The 11,687-nt window shown below is 54.8% G+C and overlaps 1 protein-coding gene across 2 annotated transcripts in view; it reads right to left on the bottom strand.

Annotated features, from left to right (window-relative positions):
* Nucleotides 1–1,374: 1,374 nt before the first annotated feature.
* C2CD2 (C2 calcium dependent domain containing 2) overlaps nt 1,375–11,687 on the bottom strand; it is a 51,569-nt gene continuing 41,256 nt past the window's right edge. The window contains exons 14-15 of one of the 2 annotated variants that reach the window (XR_013447401.1): nt 3,314–5,139; nt 1,375–2,715 (exon numbers count right to left, since the gene is read on the bottom strand). Coding sequence is in view for 1 of the 2 variants with exons in the window: in XM_078071390.1 (XP_077927516.1) it covers nt 4,877–5,139 (263 nt within the window). In the remaining variant the exon portion in view is untranslated. Of the gene's footprint in view, nt 5,140–11,687 lie in introns of both variants that reach the window. The other variant, XM_078071390.1, reaches the window with a different exon arrangement.

Raw genomic sequence — 11,687 nt, 5'->3', positions numbered from 1 at the left:
TGGGATCAAGTGATAGGGACCGAAAGAAGCACCCGGTGCTCCCGGCCGTCCTCGGTGGCCAAGGCTACTTCACGGAGGAGGTGGGGCTGGTGTTTGGTTGGCTTATTAGAACAGGGCGGGGCACATGCTGGGGACGAGGGGTGCATATTCGCAGACTGCAGGTGGCTGGTGTGGGTTAACATGGGCCGTGTCGGGGGGCGCCTGGGTGGCTCAGTCGGTTGCGCGTCCGACTCTTGATTTTGGCTCAGGTCGTGAGCTCGGGGTTGTGAGCTCGGGGTTGTGAGCTCGGGCCCTGCATCGGGTCCACGCTGGACGTGGAGCCAGCTTAAGATTCTCTCTCTCCCTCTGCCCCTCTTCCCACTCGCACGATTTCTCTCTTCTCTCTCTAAAATAAAAAAAAAATGTGTGGACAGTGGAGATGGGGCTGGTAGGAGTACAGTGTGTGCCTCGAGGTGACTGGCAGGAGATCTGCTTAGGAAAGCTGGTCAGGTAGGGCAAGGCTGGCCTCCCAGCAGGCCCAAACGGTCTCCCGCTGCAGCATCCACCCAGGATGGACTGCAGGTCACGCAGGAAGTAGCCGTGCGGTCTCAGACACCTCCACCCCAAACAAGACACCGGGTTGCCATCGCTTGCCACATCCAGAGCTGAGAATCCGCATCCAAGCCTGGGATGGCTGGAGCTGTGCACAGGTAGAGTGCTCCCTTAAAGGCATGAATCATCTGGGCTCCCAGTCCACACCCAGGAGGGCCGCCCCGGGAAGGAGCCGAGATGCCTGTGGGGTTTGTGCGGGACCTGTCCATCTGTCCGGCTGTGCCCTGCCCCACCCAGGAACCACCGCAAGCCCCGTGCCAGTGTGATACCAGCCTATGCTGAGCCCACGCGGGAGCCCGCTCCACGTTGTCCCCTGTGGGCTACCGCGGGGGCGGGCGTTGACCCTGGGAGTTGAGGGACATATAGAAGACTGCCTCCAAGGGGACAGTGCCCCTCCGAAGGTTGCTGGGGATCATGCAGACTCACCTCCTGCCAGCTTGCACCTCGGGAGGGCCCAGGCCAAGCCGACCCTGACTGGTAGCACCCCCCATTCACCATGACCCCAGGGTCCCTGGAAACATTGACTTCCTAGTAAATGGTTTTAGTCTCAGGCCTAGAAAAGGATGCCAACGTCACGTCAGAAGACGTTAGGAACGGTCTCTGCCAAGAACAGCAAGCAGCAGTGGCCACGAGTGAAGGGCCCACCTCCTCTTTCATGCAGCGGCCCACGGCGGGCACACACACCGCCCGCCGAGCACCAAGCAGCAGATGACCGTGATCCGGGACCCCAGGCACACGCGGGGCTTTCGGGACAGCCCAGGGCTCAGCAAACACAAGTCGGTGTTTCGTGTCCCATGTGCACGTTTATTTCTTTCAAAGACTATTCATGTTCCAGCCACATCTTCCACAGTTCGGTGCAGGACAGGGACCTGTGTTTAAAGTGCTACCGAGGAATACAATCACTGTCCAGCAAATTCATCACCACACTTAAGCATCAAGCCAGACCTTGCCACATACCTTGAAAACCTTTCATTTTCTTCTTTTTAAAAAAATGTAGCTTTGATGTGCTATTGGGTGGGGGGTGGGGGGGGTACCTACAAGGCTAACGTGTAAATGGTACATGACTGAGCAGTTGGAAGCTGGGTGAACTGGGCAGGTCGACGTATTCCGGATGCCTCCTCACATAAAACAGGAATGCCGAAGAGAAGGGCCCGGAGGGGACCTGAGTTTGCTTGGCAGAACGTAGCGGCGCCGGCGTGTCCGTGCCACGTGCTTTGGTAGTCGGGCCTGAGCAGGTATGGGGCAGGGGAGGGAGGGCCTGGCATCGGGGTCTACACCAGTGCGAGACCTGCTTTCCACCCAGCGGACATCAACGTTCTGACTTCCAGGCGCCACCAGCTTGTGCTCTGACGTGTCAGGACTGTGAGGCTCTTACCAGGAAAACCCCCGCACCTGCTGGCAGCGATACAAATTAATGTGTCCCTTTCTGCTCAAGAAGAAAACTTGCAACTCTCTTCTGAAGAGGCAGCCAGTAAAACCAATCAGAGACCGAGACAGGCACCTAATCTGTGACCGGTGGGCAGCAGCTGGCCGCTGAGCTCTCAGGAGGAATCAAGGGCTGGCTTTAACCTTAAACTTGAGAGTTGATTTAAATAAAGCACTGTCTAAACCGTCTTCTTCACAGCGGGTTTCCAACGGGACGATGAGATCGGTGCTTTTGTTATTGCTACATTAATAAGACACACACACACTTCAAGCTCCCTTGCATTCCTCTGCAAACACAGGCGCATCTCTGAATGCAGGGCGGTGCCCCAGCTCACAACCAACGTGAGCACCTGGTTCCAGACATGCAGACACACATTCCTATTAGCGTTCGTGAGAAATCACTCCAAAACACCGCTTTGCAAAAATATCATGAACGCAAAACAGAAACAAAAGCTCTTGTGCCCCTAAAGCATAAGGAAAGGCAAGGGAATAAGGTGATTTACCGATTGGTATGTTTAGCATTTGGTGCATAATCTTAATTGACATGTACCCTTCATAACATTTACTTTCGCATAAATACCTACACCATTAAAGCACAGGCCTGGATAAGCAGCCAGGAAGGAGGCATTCACAGTATCAGCATGGCCCATTTTCTCACGGTGCTATGTTCACGCACCCTTCCGTGCTCTCTCGGGTGTCCTGTAAGTTCAGAAAAGGCCCTCAGAGGAAGAAAACGTGTGTGCGTCTTGAGGGGGTGCTCCTGGATCTGACTCAGAGGTACAGGGCTCTTGATGTGTGCCCAGCAGACACACGGAAACACGGATCTCCTTAACGCTCTCCACCTCTCGTGGGACGGTCCTGCGTCCCACGCGGGACAGACAGCCCACCTGTCGCTTGCCCGGGACCCGGAAGAGGCTTCAAGTCACCAGGAAGTTGAGAAACCAAGAAAACCCTTGGCAAAAATATTAAACAGTGAACAAAATGCTCATGGGGTCAATCAGGAATGGGAATGGCTAAGACGTTTTTTGTTGAGAGCAAGGAAGTGGCAATGTAAAACTCTGATCCCATCACATTGAATAAATTGAGTTGATCTGAACTTCAGAATCAAACAAAAAACTGTGCTAAGGACTTCTGATCTGTGCCTGAAATTCTGGCACATAATGTCCTCTGAGAATTAATTTTTGAATGTCCCAAGTGCTGCCTACCCCGGGGGGGCGGGGGGGCAGGAAATAATCCTCCACTAAGACAAAACAAAGTGACCAGATGGGTTCCAAAAAGACTAGTAGTGATTACCAACCTGCGGAGACTAACTTGGTATGATGACACGTTGGAATGCCTGGTGTTGTTTCACGAGGTAACGGAAATCAAAAGTCCCCCGTAAAAACTCATCTTGCAGTCACCTGGTAATTCCTGGGACCCCGGGGCATTTCTGAGTGTGTATTTCAAAGTAAAATTCTTCATGTAGTTTTAGAATCTCTCCCTCAAGAAAAAGGGAAAAAAGTTCCGTAATCTGGGTTTTCGGGAAGGTTTTTTTTTCGGCAGTGGCTCCGTTACCCCGAAAGACGTGTTTTGGGGTCAGCGAAAGCGCTTGTGAGAAGGAGCGCCCCCAATTTCCTATCCGTGACAGAGGTCAGGCTTCACGATAGCCTTTTAAATCTTATCAGAAGAAAGCGAATCTCGCGGAACCATCCAGACGGTTCACAGGGACGGCCACAGCCCTAACCAGCTCGTCCCCAGCAGTGCCACCTTCGGGCGGATGGGCCAGTGGCGCGGACACATGGACAGGCGGACGGACGAGGACCGTGGCGTGAAGGGTACACAGAGATACGCACATGGCAGGCCACGTTTATCCGTTGTTTTTTTTTCTTTCCCCCACTGGGAACCGAAACAAGGACACCCCAAAACGTGTCAAGCGCTGTTCACGGCAGAATTCTGGAGAGCTCCCGAAAGGACTGATGCGACGTCTGGCCCATTTGTTATTAAACCTCCACCCCTAAGACTCCTACCTGAGACACACAATAGTTTTCTCTTCTGTCCTGGAAGTTCTTTGTTTCAGCCATCGGCAGCGTTTGGCAAACCAGCCGGGGACGAAAGGAAAACCGTGTGTGTGGTGTCGCCATGCGGTGGGTCACTTACTGCTGCCAGCCTCACTTGAGAGCCCCCCCCCCCACACGATCATGAGCACTTTTGACACTACAGAGGAAAACGTAAAAACCACATAGGAACTGATAGATCTCCCACTTGCAAACAGGCTCAAAGTAAACATCCAGGAGAGCTCAGCATAATGTGCGCAGGAGAGATTTAGTGTTTGCATACGGTTTCAAGTTATATGGCTAATATCAAAGGCAACTACCTTCTACCTTTGTCATAGTGTCTCTGTTACCACCGTAATTTCTCTATAGACCCCAAATCCTGCCTCTGTCCCACCTCTCTGTACTCAGGGCGAGCTGTACTGTGACGCTGAGCAGTCGGTGAGGACAGGTGACCCATCCGTTCCATTCAGTGACAGCACAGGGGGGCACCTCCTCTTTGCGACGCGGTCCAGGCGTGGACCCAAGGTACTACGTGTCCGAGTGCACTGCGGGTAAAATTGAGTCCCCCACATCTGCCCCATCACCATCCATTATAGGATGATCTTTAGTTCAGAACGTAAATCTCACATTTCACTTCAGCTCTTGGATCGGAGCACAGCCCACGTGGAGAGCCTTCGGGTCTCCTTTGGCATCGGGTGGCAAATCGGACAGTTGTCTTGGGGGAAACCTCCTGGCCGGAGACTTGGGTTTTCATTGCCCTTTAACCCAGCTAGCCCAGGCGGCCGTCTGACAGCTTGCAGGGACTCTCACTCCGTCCTGGTGGGCAGTTAGGTGGGCCCGCGTCTTCCCGCGTCCTGGTGCGGCAGGCTGCCGGCCGCGGGCTCCGCCGGGGCCCCGTTCATGGTGCTCTTACTTCTGTGTCTGGAGAGTAACTTCTTGTTCAGGATCCTGGTGAGCGTCACCCCCTTCCTCCGGGCCCCCTCCGGCTGCTGCAGGAACACGAGGTCGTTGTGCGACTGGCTCATGCCGGGGTCTTTCTGTTGATGTCGCCGGCGGAAGAACAGCTTTGCACCTTTCCTTAAAATCCCTCCTGCAAGAAGAAAGCACAGGGGGCCAGTCAGATGGGCTGTGGATGAAACGCCGGGACCACTAGTCTAAGATGAAAAGAAACAAGGACGTCTGAGCGACTCTAATAAGAGCGGTTTCTTACTTTGGTGTGCGGTCACTATATCCACACGGGAAAAGCAGCCAGAATCCGGCCTGGACCAAACACCAGAGTTTTCAGGATGAAAAGACTCTGAGCCGAGAAGCAGTGAGCTGGACTGTCAGGTACGTCCCAGGGCAGACCTCTCTCTGAGCTCCTGGTCAAGGCCGAGGGCAGTAGGCTGTCCCTCCCTCGGGTCCCCTGGCCCCCCCACCCCCAGCAAAGATGGCCATGCTATGGAAACCCCAGCAGGGTCAGAGAGCCTTCCCAGCCAGCCTGGAATTCATCACATCTGCGTGTCCATGCTGATGGCTTTGAAAGGAGAAAGTCTGCCCATCAGGATGAGGAGCTTTATGGTTATTTGGCAATTCCATTATTTTCATGATCGAGCCACCAAATACTTGAGTAGCCCTGACAGACACCAATGACCGAATGTTTATTCAGGGGGGACCACGAGGAGCATCTGCTGGTTCTTCTCCAGGAATGCGGGCGGACAGTGGTGGAATCGGGCCCAGCCCTGTCTGTGGACCTCTCACAATCAGCACTGTAGAACAGCATGCCCGCCCATGACTTTAAGAGGCTGCTCATTGGACCTGGCGCCAAGGGCGGACTTGCCGTTTGCTCTGTCCAGGCTCGGCCGCAGCACAGAGCTCAAGAGCCCCAAGGCATAGGCTGAATGTCATCTGATCAAAGCTGCTGAAAAGGTCTTTTTTTTTTTTCATTTTCTCTTTGGATACAATCAAACAGCCTATTATGCAGAATCACGAGGGCGTGTCTACACTGATCTAACGTGGAGAGGCTGTGTGCGGGGCTTTCGGGGACAGCGGGAAGGACAGGCAGCGGGATGGGGACTCCAAATGTGTAGGGGGCTCTACCCTCTCCACAGGCCTGTGCTACGTCTGGGGGCCACGAGTGTCTGTTCCTCGAGCTGTTCAAATCCTCGTGAGATGCAGCCTGTCACAAGGAGTCACCAGCTGGGGTGTGTTACCCCACCAGCCACCACCACCAGCTGGATTTGACTTTGCAGTCTGGCCGGTGGGGCAGATGCAGGGGTGCCCACTGGTTAATCCCCCGATCAGATGCCCTGGCCACCGGGAGGGGCTGCACCCTGACAGGTTACCTCGGGTCGCTGGGGCCCAGGAAGTGTTTCTAATCTACAGGAACCTGCTTTAGGCTTAGCTTGGGGTCCCTGAAGGGCATATAAACGTGGGCTCTCACCTGGATCCGTTCGGTTAACCTGGAGTGCTCTAATCCCACGCGCCCTGTCTCTCCATGGGGCTAGAAGCCTGAGGGGGGGCAGAGCGACCCCTCGCCAGGGTGGCTGGAGGTCAGCAGGAACAGGGGAGGTCCTGGAGGACCCCGTCTCCAGAGCCCATTCCAGGGGTCCCTGCACTGAAAGTTGGTCTGGGGTCTGCAGCCAGGGGCTGGGGTGTGAGCAGGGGTGGTGTTATGGGTTGGATCATGTCCCTCCAGAATTCATATGTTGGGGTTCTGACCCCCAGGAGCTCAGAATGGGACCTTAATTTATAGACAGGTCTTTAGAGAGGTGATTCATCGACGGTGAATCAGGGCAGGCGCCACACCAACACGACTGTGTTCTTATTCAAAGGAGAACTGTGGACGCAGGCATGCCCACGGGGAGAGTGCCGGGGGGAGGGGGGCTGGAGGCAGGGATGGGGGTCACACTTGTACAGGCCAAGGAAGGTCAAGGACGCCAGCAGACACCAGAAACCTGGGGAGAGCATGGAGCAGAGTCTCCGTCATGGCCAGCAGGAGGCCCTTGGACTTCTGGCCTCCGGAGCCGGGAGACTGTCCATTTCTGAGCCCGAGGCTGTGTGGAATGGGACAGACCAGCATCTGGCTGCTGAGAAGCATGGGTCTGCACCAGATTCAGAGGAGGTGGCTGTGTTCACAGTTCTCTAAAAAGGGAATCTACACGTTTTTAAGCAGTCACTTTAACTCTTTTAAATGAGATTGCACTTGGGGCGCCTGGGTGGCTCCGTCAGGTAAGCATCCGACTCCTGGTTTCAGCTCAGGTCATGATCTCAGGTCATGGGATCGAGCCCTGCGTCGGGCTCCGCACTTAGCGGGGAGTCTGCTTGAGATTCTCTCTCTCCCTCTGTCCCTCCCCCTGACTCACATGCATGCTCGCTCTAATAAAAAAAAAACACTTTAAATGAAATTGCACTTTAAATGACTAAAACTCAAATTCTTGCCATATCAAGATGAAATATCAGGGACTTCCAGCCTGTGAGGAAAATCGGGAAAGGGAAAGACCTGTGTGCTGTATTGACTTGAAACGCTCCTGCTGGCAGCGGTCTGTCCCACAAGCTAGGGTCTGCTCCCACGCGTCCCATGGACAGGGCCTATAACGGGCTGTTTTCTGTGCTTCCATCCCCACGCAGGCTCTCCGAACAGGTCTGCAGTTCTGTTAAATCTGACTGTTCAATATCCATACGAGAACCGGATGATGTCCTGTGTCCCCTGGTGCACGTCATCCTAACTCACCAAGTGTGGGTGTCCCCTAACTTGACGTGACTTGTCACGGCTTCTGTGGGGACAATAAAATGTGAAAGGAGGGACTGAGGTTTGCAAATCTATAGGCTGGAGCCCTGCTTATGTCTTATCCCTAGCAGTGATGCACTCCGCCCCACTAACGAGGGCCCCAGGGCAGAAAGCCTGTGTGTTCATGCCTGGCTCCCCTCTGCACCTAAGGGATGCTGTCTGAGCTGGCAGGGGACGGGTCCCAGCCCCGAGAAGTGGCCAGGAGGTCTGGTAAAGGACACGTGCATGGGCGGTCACCGGGGAAGGCCTCCTGGGAGTGGCACGGGTCTTGGTTCTCAGAGCATCCCAGAGCATGGCCCTGCACTCCAACACGGACATGGACAGGTTTCCGGAACAATATCAGTCTTGAGAGGCACGCTGGTAGCATGTGTAAGACAGGACGCAAATCCCTCCCCGATGCACAGCTTAACTCCTCAAACGTGAAGAATGACTAGGGTAAACGGAGGTCATTCCGTTCTCCTTTCTAAATAAAAACATTAAGGTCTGTTTAAACTGGGGCACGAATCACAGTGACCTTTGGGGTAAATAGTGCCGGAAGCACAAGGCCACAGAGGGGACACTGACTGCACCACTCCGCGGAGGTGTGAGGGTCCAGAGGCCAGCGCACTCCTCCGTCAGCAGGAAGGGTCACGGTATGGAGCTTCCTCAGCTCCTCGGGGCCGTGGCGCTCTGTCTTCGGTGTCAGCCCGGCCAGCGCTCATCTGTCCCCTGAGGGCACTGGGTAGATGCGGGGTCAACAGTGCATTCGGCTATCCTGGACTAGAGCGCGTTACCCTGGATGCTGGGCGTGGCCTTCGTCCCATCCGCTCAGTGCCCGAAGGGCCAACACCAAGGGCTCCCTCCGGGAGAAGACAACATTCTGTCTCCAGCCGGCCGGCCTGCCCTGCAGATTTCAGACTGTCACACCCCATGATGGTGTGAGCCACTTCCCTGAAATGTAGCACCTTGCAGTTCTGTTTCTCTAGAGAACTCTGGCTAAGACGGTAACTAACAGTTTGGTATGTCACCCTCGCCTCTGGGCCCCCAGAATCTGTCACCTTTGCTGCTGGGGAAGTTCACAGCACCTGAGCAGGAGCCCCAGTGGTCAGGGGTTTTTTGTTTTTTTAAAGATTTTATTTATTTTTCTGAAAGAGAGAGAGAGCACACGAGCAGGGGGGAGGGGCAGAGGGAGAAGCAGGCTCCCCCCTGAGCAGGGAGCATGATGCGGGGCTCGAGCCCAGGACCCTGGGACCATGACCTGAGCCGAAGGCAGACGCTTAACGACTGAGCCACCTAGGCGCCCCCAGTCTGGGTTTTATAAAGCTGAGCTCCTTTAGTCCAGACCACCTCAGCCACTCCAAGAGGCAGGAGCAAGACCCAGACCTCGCCCGCAACCTTAAGGATTCCTTCAGGTAAAATCTGGAGAGAAGGTATGTGAAATTTGAAGCAAATAGCCAACATCTTAAATGGGGGACAGAGGAGGGAAAAAAAAAAATCTTTCCCTGGTTCTAGCAAGGTTAAAAAAAAAAAACAACCACAAAAGAGCCGAAGAATAAACAAATAGGAAGAACTTCAAAAATAATTATTCTAAATTAGAGCTTTAATACAGCAAATATTTCCCAATTTACTCTTGTTTATCTCCACAGACCCTAACAGACATGAATAGGTCACTGAAGAATCCACCTCAAAATCTGAGAGGTAGGAAAACAGTGGCCAGAAGTGACTTTGCACGTCGTAGTTTGCTGCCCAGAGAACAGCTCTTGAATTCAAGCCAAACCATAGATAGTCCGTTTAGAAAAGTGACTGCTTGTTAGAACCAGGGCCCGGCTCAGGCAGCGGTGTGTATGCACTTGACGGGGTGCGAGGCTGGCTGTCCCCTGAGCTGGGGGACAGCGCCCCGCCCCGAGGCGTAGACGTGCTACATTAACCCCACCAGTGCACGTCTACGGAGGAAAACGGGGACACTAGCGTCCTGGGCAGGTCACGCTGGAAAGGAACAGGAAAGAAAGGGAAGGGGAGATCAGCTTCTTGCTGTCGCAAAATAAGCTTTTCTCATGGCAAGGCTGTACTCAGATTTTTGGGAAAAAAAAATATAAGACAGAAATAACTTACTGTGTAGGCAATTAATTCTGGTTGGCATAGCGATCCTCTTAAGTTAAAGGGAATGAGCACGAGATGACGAGAAGAGGTCAGAGGTCAAAAGAAAAGTATGCGGGAGCAAAACAAGAATGACAGACAGTGAGTCCCGAAGCATCGCGCCCGCGCACACGTGACGTTACTGGGCAGGACATCTGGCAAGGTTTGGGGTGGTTTGGGGTTTTTGTTTTGCTTTTTTTACTTTTTAGTATTTTTCAAAGTCTCCATCAATACTTTTGTTCTTATGGTAAAGTCCACAGAACACGGACTCTACCGTCTTAACCATCTCTAAACACACAGTCATGTTACGGACATTCCCGTAGCTGTGCAACAACACGGACGCTTGGTTAAGCTAAAAATCAACCCGAACTGGGGGGACTAGCTTCCCTGCATCGGCTGCAGCGTCACGACAATGTGCATTTCCAACCAGCGAAACTGCAAGAGAATTCTAACTACGCTGGCGGTCTTGGGGACGTATGTGAACCCCTGCTGTGACCGGACACAGGTGGTTCTCCAGCCAGAAAATGAGCTTCAGTTTAAAATGGAGAGAACGTTCCATACAGCCGCTCCCCCGATCCCCGGGTAGAAAGCTGAAAGTCCCCAGCGCACAAAAACGCTTTGGCACCTGTAACACGTAGTCGTCTAGGTTCTGACAACATCTAGAGACGCGGTGTCCAAATCTCTACGAAAACACTGGACTAGAAGCAAGTTTGGAAGCGCTGCCAAATACATCCCTTTACAAATCTGACGCCACGGGCGCCACGTCCAGCGAGGTCCCCGTGCCCAGGCTCCAGGGAAGCGCCAAGCACACCTGTCAGCACCTAGGTCCCCAAGAGTGCCCTTCCGGAGGGGTGCCATCCCCCTGGCCAGTGCCGGGAAAGGAGAAGCATGGCCGTGGCACAGCCAGGATGGAAACCCATGGGAAAGAACTCTCCAGAAGGAAAGGCAAAGGGAAGGAGGAAGCAAGGGATGAGGGGACAATGGTCTCTGGATGGACTCGGGGTCAGCGAGGCGCAGCCTCTCAGAGTGAACGCAGGAAGGCAGGTTGGGGGGTTGGGGTTCACGAGAAGAGGCAGCGGACTGTTGGCCATCGGGAGAAGGAAGGGGGAGGAAGGGGCGCCCCACCCCGCACCTCCTCTTCTGCTCTGCGCAGCGCACACTGCCTTCCTCGGGGCCAGGGGAGCTCCCCCGGGCGGTGCTGGCCCCCCGGACCAGGCCAGAGGGGGCCAGGCCATCCTGCACGCTGCGGGCTTGAAGCTGCGCCCTGGCCTCTACTGCATGCCGCCAACAGCACCCCAGTCCCCAGCTGTGGCTGCTGAGACTGTCTCAGGATGCTGCCTGGGTCCCCTGGGGGGCGGGGGGGCACAGTCACCCAGTTTGAGAACCACTGGTCCGCGGCGGCAAGAACAGAGGAGCGGAGCGAGGCAGCAGCAGAATAGCTGACCGAGGTTCCCGGCCTCAGGAGCGACTGCGATTTCCTGGAGTCTGCATTCTCGGGGGGCCGGGGGGGGGGGCGCGGACTTAGCGCTGAGCCGCACCCACGACTCCCAGCTGCGCTCAGGCGCCTGCATTCTGTCTCCTGTCCTGTCTCTGCCCCGGGATCTCCTTATTCCTGCCTGGGAGGGGGGGGCGCATCCTCACACACGGAGGAGGAGCGGAGGCTCGGGAGGCTTGACCGCCCATCTAAAGGGGACCTCAAGCCCCTAGACTACAGTCCCTCAGAAAGGCTCTTTAGGTTATCATCAGGCCAGAGC

Source organism: Halichoerus grypus, chromosome 1 (genome assembly GCF_964656455.1).
Source record: "Halichoerus grypus chromosome 1, mHalGry1.hap1.1, whole genome shotgun sequence".
Lineage (NCBI taxonomy): Eukaryota > Metazoa > Chordata > Mammalia > Carnivora > Phocidae > Halichoerus > Halichoerus grypus.
This window is presented reverse-complemented; position numbering and strand designations above follow the sequence as displayed.